Consider the following 15,562-nt stretch of genomic DNA (forward strand, 5'->3'; position numbering starts at 1 on the left):
GAACCTGTCCCTTCGACATTCGTTGAATAGCGATAACCTTTTGTTAACATTCGCTGATCTCATTAAATCCTTTCGAAGTTTATAGGCAAACGAAGATCCGCAACTATTGATACAAATGGCCAAACTCATCTCAAGCATTGGTCTGTTACTATATGACACTCTTAGAGCAAGACCATTTTGAAACTGAAAGCTCAATTTAATGCTTAAGAAAGATAAGATGAGTTCAAATGTGAAAAGCAATCTTGCTTTCCTTTTTTTTTTTTTTTTTTTTATATCTAACATATCACTCATTAGGTTTTGATCAAACCTGAGGATGTACACTAACTTCCAAAGTTCTCTGCAGCACCAAATATCCACCGATGGTTCGTAACGAAACGTTTAGCTTTGGTTTCTAAAATCAGCGTTCGTCAACAAGCGGTTACTACGAGCGAACACCATTTCAGGAAAAACCAACGTCGCTTTATGGAGTGCACCGAGGAGCTCCTAAGAGTATATCAGTACTAGATTCCATCCCAGGAAACTCCCACAACACGCCCCTGCGCCTACGCTTCGCTGAGCGTCGATCCCCAGCAGGATTTAGCGATGTGAACAGCCGCTCATCTCCTTATACCTATGGTCATGTTATCTTTGCAATTGCTCAGTAACGCTTTGATCATGGGGGTGCTTAATACCTGGAGATTTAATGATAAAGGAAAATGCTCTGTCCCACAGCCTGTGACGGTTCGTATTTGCTCCAGCTCAAGAGGATCATCAACGTGGCAGTTGTTAGCGGATTACAGTGGATTTCAAATGGCGTAGCGTTAGCAGATGACACTGACGACCAGCAAAACGATTAACGAGTAGGAAATCTACCCTCATGCATAAAATTTATTGTCTTTAACTCCGCGTGTGTTCTGCCCGGGCAAGAGCAGTAGTAAACATGATATATGTTACTTATCCAAAATCACAGAAATCAGTAACTGTCTAATTCCATTTCGGGACATCAGGTAGTTCTCGTATGCCAATATAATGATGAATACGATTTCTCACTTTCCGTATAGATTCAATCGATTTCAGCCAAAGATACGACACGAAAAACAACGGAGCCGGTGAAGACGCTAGAGTCGTTGTCTTTCTATATAACTGCCAATACCGCCCCGTCCAACCAGCAGTTTGTGCTCATCCCATTGATCCGCAAACCCGAAAGAGAAGTAAATTCCGTTTCCCAAACGTGCCCGACCCACTGCACAAAAATATGGAGCAAAATCAACGGAACTTTCGGTGATGCCACTTCAGCTGCCTCAAATGTCCATCAATCACGCTTGACAAAATATCTATGACAGCCTAAGCATGACTTAGGTCACATGCTCGATTGCAGCGACAATAGTTGTTATCGGGCACGCCTCACACACTGATGAAACAATGAAAAAAAAAAGATTACAAGAGTTCTGAAGCTTCCAAAAAGGTTCAAAGCAACAAAGAGGAGATTTTTGCGAGAAGCTTAGCACATATCTAACCAACGAAAGGGCTAACAAAAGAAAATGGATTCACGGGGAAATGGGTTCAAATTAAATTGAACCACTGGTCTCTATCGCCGCGTTATCAGCAGACAATAAGTGTCAACTAGCTAATATTTACGTGTCATCGCCTTATTTAGCAGGTTTAACCTGAGTTAAGACGTAGTCTCCATTGAACGTATTTATATAATCGTTTTACTAATTAGGCGTTAGTTTCATTCTATTCAATTTACACGGAAAGAGTCATTAATGTGCTACTACACGTACTTGTTTCTATAGCTACGAATAGCATTCAGTGCCAGCGATTTCCAGCATAAAAATAAGGACAAAAAAATTATAATATTTACCAATGTTGGCAGTCAGTCATATGCATGCCAGAGTTCATAGTGCTCTCCACAGATAGATGTCTTTTTATTAGTGGTCGTTCAAAGGCTCCACTCCAAAGGCCGTATAGTCAGTGAAATGCTAGAAACAATAGTTAGTGTTCGGTGTCCAAAGGCATAAGGCATCCGGGTTATCGTATCTATTACGCGTAGCAACAGATGCAGTTGAAGTTCGGTTCAGTTCATATCTAACTTGCAAGTTAGTTTACATTAGAAGTTGTCCTTTGCAACCTTTGATAGTATAAAAATTCACTAAAGAAGACGATACAGCTCGACGAACGAACGAACGAACGAACGAACGAACGAGTGGCAAACTTCTCCCCATAGATAAGGTCATGGGTAAACTACGACCGCGTAAATATGACCCATATCTGAGTGAAGTACACCCTTAACGTTTACTTATTTTGAAGCGTTTCTGTGTCTTGAAATAGTGGGCACTCGTTCACATTAGTCTATGCGGTGAAAGATCAAGGAAGATGAAATTTCAGCTTATTTCCTTGTTAGCTCACGTATCATAATCTCAAATATGTGCACGCGCCCACCTTACCACCTCTTGCATTAGTTACCCTAAGTCGATTAAGTTAAGTTAAGTCGATTAAGTTGAGTGTTTTCGTCTTCTAAAATCGCTTCACCGCCAGTAAATAATACTCTGCTCGACTTTGTTACTATTATTGTTCAATTTCGACATTAAAAAACTGCTTCAGCAGCTCAGTGTTTAAGGTTTACCCAACCTTCTTGGACGGATATTGCTTCTTTGCCGCTCTCTGTCACATATTGAGGACTGACTGCCGCCTTTGTGCGACCACGCCAGCGATGATACATAAAGGGACCGTGTCTATTAACGTTACGTTCCCCTTGTGACAAAAGTAAAAAATTCACTTTTCGCGTAGAGCATTACACTCAAGCCGGCGATGTATGCGAAGGTCTTAGTCTCATGGAGAATCCAAGCTAATCCCTAACGTAAAGAACCATTTCATAGGCACGGAGTGCACCTTAATCTACTTTTGCAAGCGAAAAATGGGCCGAGAGATGTCAAATTGAAAAATACAAATTAATCAATAAATCACCCTTTATTATAACGTCACCAAGTGCTTCGTTTCCAGCTGTCTTTTGAAGGCTAGACTCTAGCGGCAATGGCTAACGAACGTGCTTAACCAGTGCAAAGAATCGCACTCAAGCAGTGGTGCGCAAATGGATCATATCGTTTTCTAATGACAGTAGCTGCTTTAGGCACGTTAGGCTACTGTGAATACATCAGACACCAGCAGACGCCCCGTGATATACGTTACTTTACGACTAACAGAAAGATCGATTATGTGCGTTACGAAACGTTTACTCACGTTAACCGAATGGCCGTAAAGCATTTAGCTAGTATTCTATCTTCAGCGAGTTTTGTTTATGAAAAAAGATCTGTGACGCCTGTTGCAGACGACGTCAGCGACAAATCGAAACGTAGACAGACATATCAAACACAAATATATTTAGTCAATTTTGTATTATTCTCATTGATCTCTTTTTACTAATCATAGTGACACGTTTGATTGTTTGCGGTCCGTTTCTAAAATCAAGCAAGGTACCGCGTAATGTGGAAAAACTAGCCCAACTAACCGATACGAAACGCCGTTCTAGATAAGCTACGATACAGATGGCTTTCATCAACGATACGAATCGCTAATAATGCGATCGAGATGCAGACAGCGCGCCTCACAATGATTGCAGAAGTCCCGGATTCTGTAACGGCAAAATCGCTGAAGCCTGCTGAAGACCAGATAGGTTTAATGGCTCAAAAAGAATCCTACGAATCGTGTTGAGCAGTTTCGAATATTGCGAAAATAATAGAATATTGCTCTACCATTATAGTGACCACGTATGCATATTATTTCTGCAAAACGATGTTATTAACCGAATACTTAAAGCTGACATGTGCTTCGCTAAATATAGCGTTTTCCAAAGCGTACGTTCCAATAATGACCCCCTGTGATCGGACACGTCGTTCACAGGGATACAAACAGCTAACAGGCAAACGTGTTCCAAGGAAGAAAAACACTATTAGGACAAGAGCGTAAAATAGCTCTTTATAGTAACTTGCGAAAAACACACGGGTTGAAAAACAAAAGCGTTGTACATTGAAAGCCGGTATAGCAGTAAATAAAACTGCAAAAAATTGCTCCATTTGATGTGATCACTTAGCGTAGAGAATCGCTTGTTTGGTAGTATGGTTGTTTAAGGGGTCTCTAGTAAAGAGCAGATGAACAAGGCGACAACGGCTACTACAATTATTAAGTAAAGATGAAGAAAGCCTGTCCCTAATGTTGGGCAAACGGCCTTCCTCAGTCACCATTGGATTTGACTATAATAGTAATCTGCCAGAAACTTCCCATCTTCTGTTGAAGTATTGGCTTACTATAAGAATATAGAATAGTTGGGCTATGAGAAAAATGTAAAAGGTCTCTTTGAATTTTTTTAACAAACTTTTAATTTCAGTTCAGTGGTAAGACAGGGAGTGCCCCCCCCCCCCCCCCCTAATAATTAGATACATTGAAAATATCAACATTTAGATTTGTTGTTAACTGCACACTATCCCTTGAAAAACTTACCAAATTTACTGTGATTACGGTAAGTGCTGAAGAAGCGTGAAAACCCTGCAATACTTCGCATACGTTTCAAAGTTCCGTGGAGCACCTTTGACGCACGCGAGGATCGTTTGTAAGATTGGACGAGCGCTCCTTTAATGTCTTCTGTTCAACAATTACTGATAGTCTCCATTGCACGTGCCCGTTTAAAATATAAAGTGTTAATTAAGCGTGCATACAGTTGATTCTGATTGACGAACTGGTTAACCAATGAAAGCGAGTTTTATGTTACGGACAATGGCGTGCTTTATGCACTTGTATTGAGAAGCAATACGAACGCTTCCACAGTATAGTTCTACGAAATCCACTTCGCGGTGAACAATATACCCTGTTTCCACTTATGGCAGGTGAAGAGATTGATCTTGATAGATAGAGGATAGAAGAATGATATCTTTAAGAGGAACTTGTTGGAAAAACACCTACTTACTTAGACAGGGTAATAGTCATAGGTCCAGCTTGGAAAGAAAGAGACTCAAATGGCGAAAGTCGATTGCATCGAAAACGCATTAAGTTTTCTATAGTTTGTTGAGGTAATCACTTAAAACTGTATAACCGGCCGTTTCATGTAACCGAGCGTTAAAGGAAAATATCGGCAAAAACATGCCACAAACGATTTTGGGGGGTAATTGTTCCTGTTGTTGTCTAGCTCGATCTAAGACCTTCTACTTAGAACTACAAATATAGCGTGTCAGCCCTGTTGAAAAGTGTAGGCATTACCTAGGTTAGCTATGAATTCCTAGAAGTGGAAAGAGAATAATGCGATTACCCTTTCACTGCATCAACTCGACCCATTTGCTTAAAATTGGTCCTCCATACGCTTTCAGTTTTCAAAACATAATTTCGAAGAGGCCACGAAGCTAACGAATCGCAAATTTTCAAATATATTGGAAAAATATCAGCCAGCTGATTCACTGATGAGCATCTAATAGCAAGTGCAAACTTATTTTTATCTGGACCCATTCCCATAATCATGTATAGATAGCCCATTGCTGATTCCGTAAAACGATATCGTTTAATGAGAGCTCCTACGCTAGCTTGTGTACGAAAATGAATGATCTTCAGAATAAAGTTCTATGGCTAATAATTGTTTACATACAAAAAATACATGGAACGACTTCAAATCATATTATTCACCAATACCGAGCCCAGTCAGGATATTCGCACAATCTATTATTGTCTGTCAAGAAAATATCCCTTTTGAAGGAAGAGGTAGCTGTTACATCCCAAAAATGCCTTTCATCAACTTGTTGGATCAGACGTTACGTGAGCAATATATTACGCAGTGTCTACAGAACGCCGCGTGTGTGTTTCAAGACGGCTAGTCACAACAGCATGTTCTATAACCGTTATTGCCTACTTATCTCACCCAATAGAGACCATTCACTTTAATAAAGTGTGACTATAGAACACCTGAAAACGGTACACTATCTTTATTTACTAAAAAAAAAAAAAAAATAATTTCTGGTAGAATACAATCGGGACTAGCCCACTTTCAGTGATTTCCGCGGTAGGCAAAGTGATATCTGCAATGTTGACGAACAGGGACCCAAAAACTGACGGCAGTAAAATAAAGAATAAAGACGAAAGCAAGCATCGTAGTATGGTACAAAAGTCTGGGTAGTTCCCGAAGGGCCGCTCTTTTGAGTTCGCTATCGCGTATATAAACGCAAAACGTGCCCTAATAAAAAAAAAAAAAAAAAAATGTAAAAGTATCGTAATAGGTAGATTAGTTCGCAATCTGCACATAGGCAGTCGCCTTAAAATCGTTTCATGATTGAGGTTGGCCGGGGGGGAGGGGGGGTGGTCAATCACCTCTACGAAGGTTCAGAATAACAGACCCGGGGAATAACAGGGTTATAGTACTGGATTTTTGACTGTCATTATAATAATAGTTTTTGAAGGAACGTAAGAGGCGAGGTGTTAGCTCAGAAAACTTGCTTTATTACGAAAATTCATAAGAATACAATTATTTTCTTTTAAGTAGTACATGTACACTTGTGGTTTGTACAGAACTGGAGTGTTATCAGATTCCTCGATACATATGATATTACCACAATGTTAGCTATTTTTTCTAAATATTTAGATAGGAACCTTCGAAGCCAAAACTTATTTAGCTTTGTCTCGATACCAGTCACTAATTTACCACAGCTCATTTTGTGTGTTCCCCTTATCTCTAGCACTCAGCAAAAAATCGTTTTGATTAAATTGAGTGAATAAAGAAAAATAGGTCCATCCGACAGTCACATAGTTTGATATACTTTCTGGTTTTTTTTTATTACAAACTGAAGGGATTATTTGTGTGGAAACGGCCACAGCCAGTGTTCTTAGCGCTGCGCTTAGACACACGAGGAAATAAAAAAAAGATGTTGAAATAATTGAATCCTTCCATCACGAAGGATTGTAAAGTGTTGTCCACATTTCTGAATATCATAATGTTATACGGGTTCGTAGTTACATAATGAAAAAAAATAAAGTAATGCTGTTGTTCCTCAGCGTGCGGAGTCAACAGTCAAAAACAACAGTCAGAACCTAAAGTGTCGTTGTTGTTAGTAAAGTTGTTAGGCATCAATGTCATCCATAAGCCTAGGCTTGACGAATCAATGTTAAATGGATTGTTCAGATTTCCTGACATCTTGAATGACTACCCTAAAAAGCATTTGTGATAACATGGTATTGGCTATAAATAGCTGTCTCAAGTCTGAAAACGTTTCGAACAAAGCACGTTGATAAACGTTTATCTAGTTTCAGTTCTAACATGTTGATTAGACATGTCTACAGAAAGGCTTGTTGTTACATCTGTGTGCTCGTGATATTTCTTTTGTAACAGCTTGAGAGTTACTTGCAGCCGGAAAAGACAACCAAGCTATGTTTCCTAATCTCAAATTGTAATTCATTCTACATAGGACAGTTATGCCCGAAAGCTGACCCGAGTCCATGGGCACAGAACATCTAGGTATAGCTTAAACAAAAAGCAAAATATTTTATGCGCTCTGATAGATAAAACGAATTTAAGAAATAGTAGCAAGACAAAATACGCCCGAGTATGTCCTTACTGCGACGTGAAGCTTGTTAACATAAAACCAGATCTTCGACGTGAAGCTTGTTAACATAAAACCAGATCTTCAACTAAAATGAAGGCTTGTCGGTAGATGTTGTATATTGTGTTGCAAGTCAATATGGCTTGTAGACAGCATTTCCCGTTAAAAGGATAGCACGCTTTGAACTGTCGCCTCTCTAAGATCAGGACTTCGTACTCTGAGGTTCCTTTCAAAAACGTGTTATGTCCCATTAAACAAAAGGGTTCTCGTTCATTGCATAGCTAAATACGTGCCATTATTCTTCTATCGATGAGACTATTTTACTATGATAAAGCTAGTGCCTATTGCATGCGTTAGGTGTCTGTAATAACGATCATAATGTTCTGGCGCGCGTCACTGCATATGGAATTAGTCTGCGTGAAACAAGCCGGTCCCCCCTACATCGTCCGGTGCTTGGGCATGGTTATTATGATATGTAATAGCATACGTCAAGGCACACGTCCGAGTAAAAAGAACCCTATCAAAAATATTTAATGATCGACTACGCCATTATCACAGTGTGGGCTGTAAGTTGCCATCACCGGGGTGAATGTATCTTCTAGTTCGGACGAAGGGTTTGACTGAATAAGAACCTGACGAGTAAATCAGTCAATATATTTATTAGGCGGATCTACGAAACTGCTGCATACGGTATTAATACTATGATTGAAATATACTACCAATTTAGGTAATGCTAATCATCTTGTTAATTCAGTTCTTCTTGCGTCAATTTTTAAGGAGTGTCACACGTACGTGTTTAACTGTTAACGCCAAAATTTTCTATATAGTATTTTACAATTAGATTTTAGTAAATAACAGGTGTGAGCAAAAAACAAGCGGCAGAAAGTGTACAGATGTACTTGAACTATTAATTGATTCAAGGGAAGTTCGCTCCCCTTTCAACTCTTTAAATTTTTATCTAATTTTTAGCTAATATTTATTATTTAACATATTATAACATTTATCGCATATTTTTGCTAATCTTAGAGTCTAATACCAGAAAACATCAACTAAATAACAGGTCTGAAAAATAGTCTAACATTAACCAATGCCATCATGTAAAAACATTCATTTAGTAGTCTCGTCTTCATTCTTTGAGCGTTTGTAAAGCCACTGCACGACTGCACAGGGAAGCAAAACATTCAAGCACGTCGGCATGTAAGCGCGTAGAGTATCTAAGAGGCACCTATAAATAAGCGTAGTTATTATATACTGAGTTTTGGCTGCTTGAGCTACGTAAATTCTTTCAAGGAGTGATTTTGTCACTAAGCGCTGTATTGAGAAAAAACGTTGTCAGTATATGGCAGACCCAGCTAGTCTACCATATAGAACACTCAGTCGTATAATCGAACTGACTTCTTATACAGTAAAATGAATCGGTTAATAGAAAACACTTTTCAAGGTTCTTCGAATAGGTCTACAAGTAGACCCTCTTGGTTAAAGGCAATGTTAAGAGTTCAAAAAATAATCTTCACCAATCACTGATTACCCCGTAAAGTAATGAGGTTTCAAGGATCTACGAAGTCAAAAAGACCAGAAGCGGGCGTAAGGCAGCCCGACATGAAGAAAGTTGTAATTTGCCGACATCAACATGTGCTTTGCGGTTCTTCAAACTACAACTAGATCACGAAATTTTAAACAACACATGTAATGTCTGTTTATAGTATACACAAGTATATATACTTATGTACTTTTATGGAACGTATCATTACGCCAAAATTCTAGTTAAAGCTGGAGCTATCTCGATAAGTGCTAAGAGTTAAAGGCCTAGTAAAGACATTAATCATCAAGAAAATAACATTCCTATATATTGGTTAACTAACTTTAAACTTATCTAGCAGCATTAGCTTACTAATACCAAGATGGACATGTTTACAATGTTCCGTTTAGGTTACAATTAATAAAAGTCGCTAACTGTGTTCGAGGTGATCATTTTCCTCGCGTTTTGTCTCATCACGTAGGAACTATACCTCGTAGTGCTACGCAATGCGTGCGTACGCACGTTTTCGGATTCTTATAGATACGCAGACCCATGCGGAGTTCATTCAACAATATGTTGTATCGGATAAAGTGTAACGGAATTATACGACAAGGTTTCTGGGAACGGAGCCTTGATTGCCACAATTGCCACGTCCGTTTATAACGGACGTTATTATTCATTTTTGATCGCACGTTTTTAGGATTAAAGCGTCGTTTTCAGTTAGTACTTTGCGCGCTTACGCTGATTCTTCCGACTTAATTAACGCCTAACTTATATTTTGACATATATTCGAGTAGGAATAAATATCAGAGGAATACTCCGCAGAAGAAGCTTTTGCTTCAGTTTGTAAAGTTCGTTTCTGGCTAAGTTAACATATTAGGTAGCCACGTAATGAGAATAAGTACGCTCGCCTGACTTCGTAGAACTTTCATGAGCAAGTTCTAAATGTACGTGATAAAAACGCATTCAGTTGAACTTACTTTTCGTATTAGAAATGCAGTTGCGGCTATATTTTCAAAAATAATTGCGTATTTACATAAAATATTTCTATTCGGAAATGTTGGTCCTTACGATGCATATGGGATACTTTCAAGCCAGTGTTGCTTTTCGTGGTCTGGCTCCGAATGCTCTCAGTTATAAATATGCGGTAGCACGCGATCAAATCTGATGGCAATAGAAAAATTAAAAAGTCATTTTGACCAGACAAGTATTATTGTCAATATGGAAGCTTGTCGGCATCGCTCTCATTCCGTTAACTTCTAATGGATATCCGGTAGCTGGCGTTCCTGCCGTTTCTAAAGCCAAAGTTTAGCTTCAAATCGAGGCAGCGGAAAGGCTGGATGCTCAAGGAGGTGAAACAGTTACCGCAATATTTGTCACACCTAGAAATTTTTGTGCTTGTATGCGCGCCTATCACTTCAGGCATTGAAAACACAACATGACCGATTCGTCCCTCTCTGGGCCGTTCACGCGGGAAATATCTGCGCACGCTTAAATTCACTTGAGCAAACGTTTGACAAAACTACGGCCTGCCGCTTTCCACAAAACCCCTTGGGTGGATCCTACCCGGGCATGCCACTCGTGGCCTAACGCGGCAAGGGTCCCAGTGAAACTTAGGTAGTTCTGTCAGTATTAGTAAAGGGCAACAAAATCACAATCGTTGTAATAGCGCGCACAATAGCAGCACAGATAAAACTGACAAACGTTTCAACAATAGAAGCTTGATATAATACACCATGCTGCTGCTAGACGTATCACGCTGCGGTCACGCGACTGTTTTGTAAGAATGACACCGACGGAAGTATAAGCTTACCATTGGCGCGTCCTCTTCCGATGATCGTAGGCAGAATAATGATCTTCAATGCCTGTCACCCTCGTCTTAGATGGCTATAAAGGCGTCTGCTGAAGAAGTTAGTTGTGTCATTTTATTTGCTGTGATAACCATAACACTCACGAAGTCATCAAATCATTTTCTATTTGTGCCTAAGTACGAGTAAGTACTAAGACTTCACGATGGTCTTGTCATTACATGCACTCATTGGTATCCTTTTTGCATCTTCTGTCTTGGCACATCAACAGCACAACTCAGAGTTCGGGGCTTCAAAGCAACGTCTTCCGAGTAAGGATGGCGATTACGGTGACAGTAAGCGCAGCTACAACAGAACGTACAGCGGTGCCGGTGGGGTAACGTTATCAGACTACTTTTTTCTCAAGCCGATAAGTAGCAAAGCGTCACAATCAGGAAAGCTGTCGTCGTCTTCGTTGCCATTAAAAGCTTCGAAGCTCGCCAAAACTAAACAGATCAGTCGCTCAAGTAAGAAAGTGAAGCGTGTAAAAATACGCCCCGACGCTTCACGTCAGCACTATGACTATAGTAAAAGTCATCATAGTAACCGAACGATGAGTTCGATAGGTGAAAAACAAATTCAAAACAGAGAAAGTGGGCACGATCATTTTAGCCCTGGAGGAGGAGGAGGAGGAGGAGGAGGAGGAAGAGAAACTAGTTTCAAGGACTACAACTACCCTTATGATATTAGTGGATTACATCATTCTGTGTTGTTACAGCCGCACCGATACCGACCTGATCACTGGCACGGCGAAGCGTATAATTTACCAGCTGATGACAATCGCCACCATGCGGATACAGGTGCCCGTGGGTATTCACATAACGACTATGGTCACTATGGGCATCGCAGACATTATGGCCCACATCAGTATCAACCGCAAAACATCGCTGTAACAAAACGATTCCAGCGGCGTAAAGGCTTTACACATCGCTTCGATTTTTTCGGTACCGAAGATCCGTGGGCATTGTTCGGTATCATTGCCTGTATCATGCTTGCGTTGCCTCTTCTCAAAGCTGTAATTACATTACCAATATCGAATGTACTTAATAACGTTAACAGACTTGTATATCTCGCATATCTAAATCGTAACGGTACGAAAATGTTTGGATTACGCTCGAACGATGGCAGCGGCGGAGGTGAACTTGGAGATCTGGCCGAAGATGGGGCCGACAGTGACATGCCCATGGATTGGTTGCAGCTTGTAGACGCGTTAAAGGATGTGGCCAAAAAAGCGATTGCAAACAAATTGCAAGCAGGAATAAATTAACTGCTAAGTTTATTTTGTCTGTATTCAGTTGTGAAACGTTATAGTATAGCATAGTATACATATTTGTATACATTAGAAATTTGTATTTCTTCCTACAAATAGTTCCCTGCTAAAAAATAGATATTTTAATGCAATCTTTTATATGTGCTAGAAATGTCATTTTTAGCCGTCATCTCCGTTCGACAAGAGTATCATCGATTGCAATCACAGCTTCAATTCGGGACCTAAATCCCTCACTGGTCGTTCTAATAAAAATATCTATTTTGGTCCGTAAATAACGCGCTAATAGTGACCGCAGCTCGAATACGCTACATGTATGAAAAAAAATTCGACTGATAGCAAACCTAAAGTCCCCAAATGCAAGACCTCGAATAAGTGATAAGCTACAACAAGGCGCAAAACATCCGTCGGACATTTTCTGGAATATCCAATCGACTATCGATATTATTCTATATAAAGCGGGGTTTGATTTTCACGTAAAAAAAACCAGGCATATGAAGAATGGCTTTTTGAGCTATCTTGGTAAAGGTTCGAGCCTTTCAAATATAAACCTCACTGAGGTTTTCTAGATCTGTTCCATAGGGATTTTCCTCGGATTTTTCCAAAGCCGCATAACAGTTGGCAATAACGTGGACAGCCAACTTCGGCTTTTTGTTTGGTGGGAGTTTGTTCTACTTGAAGATATTGTGTAATAAATGTTCGCTCGAATTGCGAAGAAGAACAGTGTTTTCGGCATTGAACAAAATTTAACTTATTGTTTTGTTCCGGAAAGAACTGGCCTTTTCTGAGTATCAAAAATAGCAGATGAGCGGATTTCCAAGAAGGCTTTATTAATGCTCCATTCCGTAAGTACCGAGTAGACCTTTTTCATAACTAAGACCAGCCTTAAGTGCTCAAACTCCCGCATGCGTGTCGAACATAAGAGCTCAGCATTTTACATGATCGAATTCTTTCTTTTGATTGCTCAATTAAACGTTACTGTTTCCATTTGAGCCCGTAATCGGTCCCTTTTGTTAGTTTAGAGCTATTAAGTGCCGCGTTTCTTCATTGCTATACGTTATTACTCTTTGTTAAAATTGTCGCTTAAGAAAACACCTGGCTTTGTTCTTTCTTTAAACACACACGAACAGCAGTCAAATTGATCACAAAATATGAATACCCTTCGTTTAATAGTAAACATATCATTGATCGTTTTGATGGGAAATAATGTTTTTGATACTAATATCGATTTGTAGCTAATAGATTTAGGGTGACTGTAATGCAAGCGTTTAGTTGACGTATAAAACTAGACCTTTTGTTGGTATCGACACACATTGAAAACAATGGCTGTGGGGTAATAGTCATGTCGTTCCTACCTTCGATTTCCTCTAACCGTGCCGGTAGAGAAATGGAAATTCGCATGTATATTTAGCTAACATAAATAAGGCAAAACGAATTATGCTCGCCCGTATGGCCTACTGCTTGGCTTCGTATGGGAGGGCATAATTATTGGTACTTAATTCTATTCTGCTATGATTATCCGAAGCTAAATATACCAGAACATATCCCTATGCACGTTAAGATGTTGTTCTTCTACCCTAGAATTTGTTGTTGCCTGTAATAGTATTTGAAAATGAACCTATAATTTGTTCCGGATTATTCCATAAGGCTAAGCTGTCTAGAGATTAGAATGGGTATTGCAATTATTAATGCATTGAAAACTAACGCTGCTTTTCCTTTGACATTGCCTTGAAACTAATGCCTTCGGGACTGCTGTATTCTGACGTATTTTTATGATTGTCTTGCACCGATGATCTGAGAGTAAATGTTCATTCACAATAACGCAGTATATGTTCTGAGAATCGATACGCATACGAAACACGGCTGTGTGTAGTTCGATGAAGCTCAGTATCTTGATGGTTCAAGAAGAAAGGGTATGTTTATACAACAGCCCAGGTAAATCAGAAAACGTTCAATAACAGCTAATATTGGATGGCATCAAGGTTGACGTTTTGGGAATACGCATCCTTCGGCTAATATAAAAATCTTTTTTCTAGGCATTCTCATTTCCAAAGCAGAAACATCGATGAAGACTCTAACTTAAAGGAGAAAGTAACGTAAAATTCAAGATGTTACTTAGTGGGATCAAACTTCTTCCAGTAAATGCGCGGTCATCTTCTTTGTGTTGTTCAATTCACCACGAACCAGGAACAACGTCCAACGCGTTCTAAGGAAAGCACACGTTTCTGTGACTTTCCATTCTTGAGTAGCTGTAGAAGATGAATTTGCAAATGTATGTTAGCAATACAGGCTTCCGAGAAATCAATAGTTCTAATACAGACCACAATAACATTTTTTGTCCAATATGAACATTCTTTTTTTTTTTTTTATAAAGGGATGGTGCCTTGTCTATCCAGTTTGGTCGTGTTTGTAGCATCCGAATTGCTATCGCCCCTGTGATTATCAGTGCATTTTCGTAACAAGGATATTATCACCGTAATAACGTGTTACGTACGCCCATTGACTCACTGGGAATAACAAAATAATGATAAATTTGTTTTGTTGACACAGATGCTATATAAATGTGTGTGCAAGCTAACGAAGTTCATCAGCGACTTCGCAGACATGACATCTAGATCCTGTCATTTTCCTGATTCAGCCACCGCTATATGTGAGTCAGAATATACACCTATAAAATATGGCTGAAGTTTTTGTTTATAATAATATATAAAATAAAGAATAAGCTTAGGTCCTTATACTGCTCTTCGAAAGTGCATCGATTTATGTCAACTTCGATTCGTCGGTCACCGAAAGTGGCAGTTTGTAAATGGCACGTCCGATCAATCGTTTTATTGAATCTACTCCAGAACAGTTCGTGCGGTCGTTAACGATTTTCTCTTACCACTAAGTACGCAGGTTGTTGATAAAGGTTAGGTAGGAACGCCACCTTTGCTGGGCCGCTTAGAGTAGTCCGACTTACTATCGGATAGTTCAGAAGTTCTTAAACGCTTCGGGCGTATGTTTCTACGGAACGCCGTGAATATAATTGGTACATCGCTGGTCCAGTTGGGGCCCCATCATACACAAGATCTTTTTTCTTAGCAAAAATCATCACAGGTTACGCAAAAAAGCTATGTTTATTTCTAATTAAGTATTCGATTTGTACGAAGAGACTTGCTTGAGCTTTCCTTGGACCGTGTACCACCAAATACCGTCTTTCCGACTGTCGTGAAATTTTAGCAGTCATTTAAGGTTTGATGTACTGCTACATAACTCTACACCTAAGTGCTACATAACACAGGTTCCAAATAAAGTAAGCTACAAATATAATTATAGCAGATGGTGCCAGCTTATTTTGTATCACTAGAGATGTAAAAAATAAGGGCGCGTTAGCAAAGCG

At 39.5% G+C, this 15,562-nt stretch overlaps 2 protein-coding genes across 10 annotated transcripts in view; one reads left to right on the forward strand and one right to left on the reverse strand.

Annotated features, from left to right (window-relative positions):
• LOC111247168 (solute carrier organic anion transporter family member 74D-like) overlaps positions 1 to 15,562 on the reverse strand; it is a 59,795-nt gene that overhangs the window by 42,800 nt on the left and 1,433 nt on the right. For 3 of the 9 annotated variants that reach the window (XR_015324725.1, XR_015324724.1, XM_086984944.1), the window contains exon 1: positions 4,477 to 5,160. The exons of 1 other annotated variant lie outside the window; for it this stretch is intronic. Coding sequence is in view for 4 of the 8 variants with exons in the window: in XM_086984944.1 (XP_086841070.1) it covers positions 4,477 to 4,537 (61 nt within the window). In the remaining 4 variants the exon portion in view is untranslated. Of the gene's footprint in view, positions 1 to 4; positions 283 to 325; positions 477 to 4,476; positions 5,166 to 10,882; positions 11,025 to 15,562 lie in introns of those variants that run through there. 5 more of the 9 variants (XM_022797798.2, XM_022797796.2, XM_022797800.2 and 2 more) reach the window with 5 other exon arrangements.
• The window catches only part of LOC111248166 (solute carrier organic anion transporter family member 74D-like), a 33,841-nt gene continuing 30,623 nt past the window's right edge, over positions 12,345 to 15,562 (forward strand). The window contains exon 1 of the mRNA XM_086984945.1: positions 12,345 to 14,833. The gene's annotated coding sequence lies outside the window, so the exon portion shown is untranslated. The remainder of the gene's footprint in view (positions 14,834 to 15,562) is intronic.

Source organism: Varroa destructor, unplaced genomic scaffold, assembly GCF_002443255.2.
Source record: "Varroa destructor unplaced genomic scaffold, Vdes_3.0 BEIS01000003.1, whole genome shotgun sequence".
In the NCBI taxonomy this organism is placed as follows: domain Eukaryota; kingdom Metazoa; phylum Arthropoda; class Arachnida; order Mesostigmata; family Varroidae; genus Varroa; species Varroa destructor.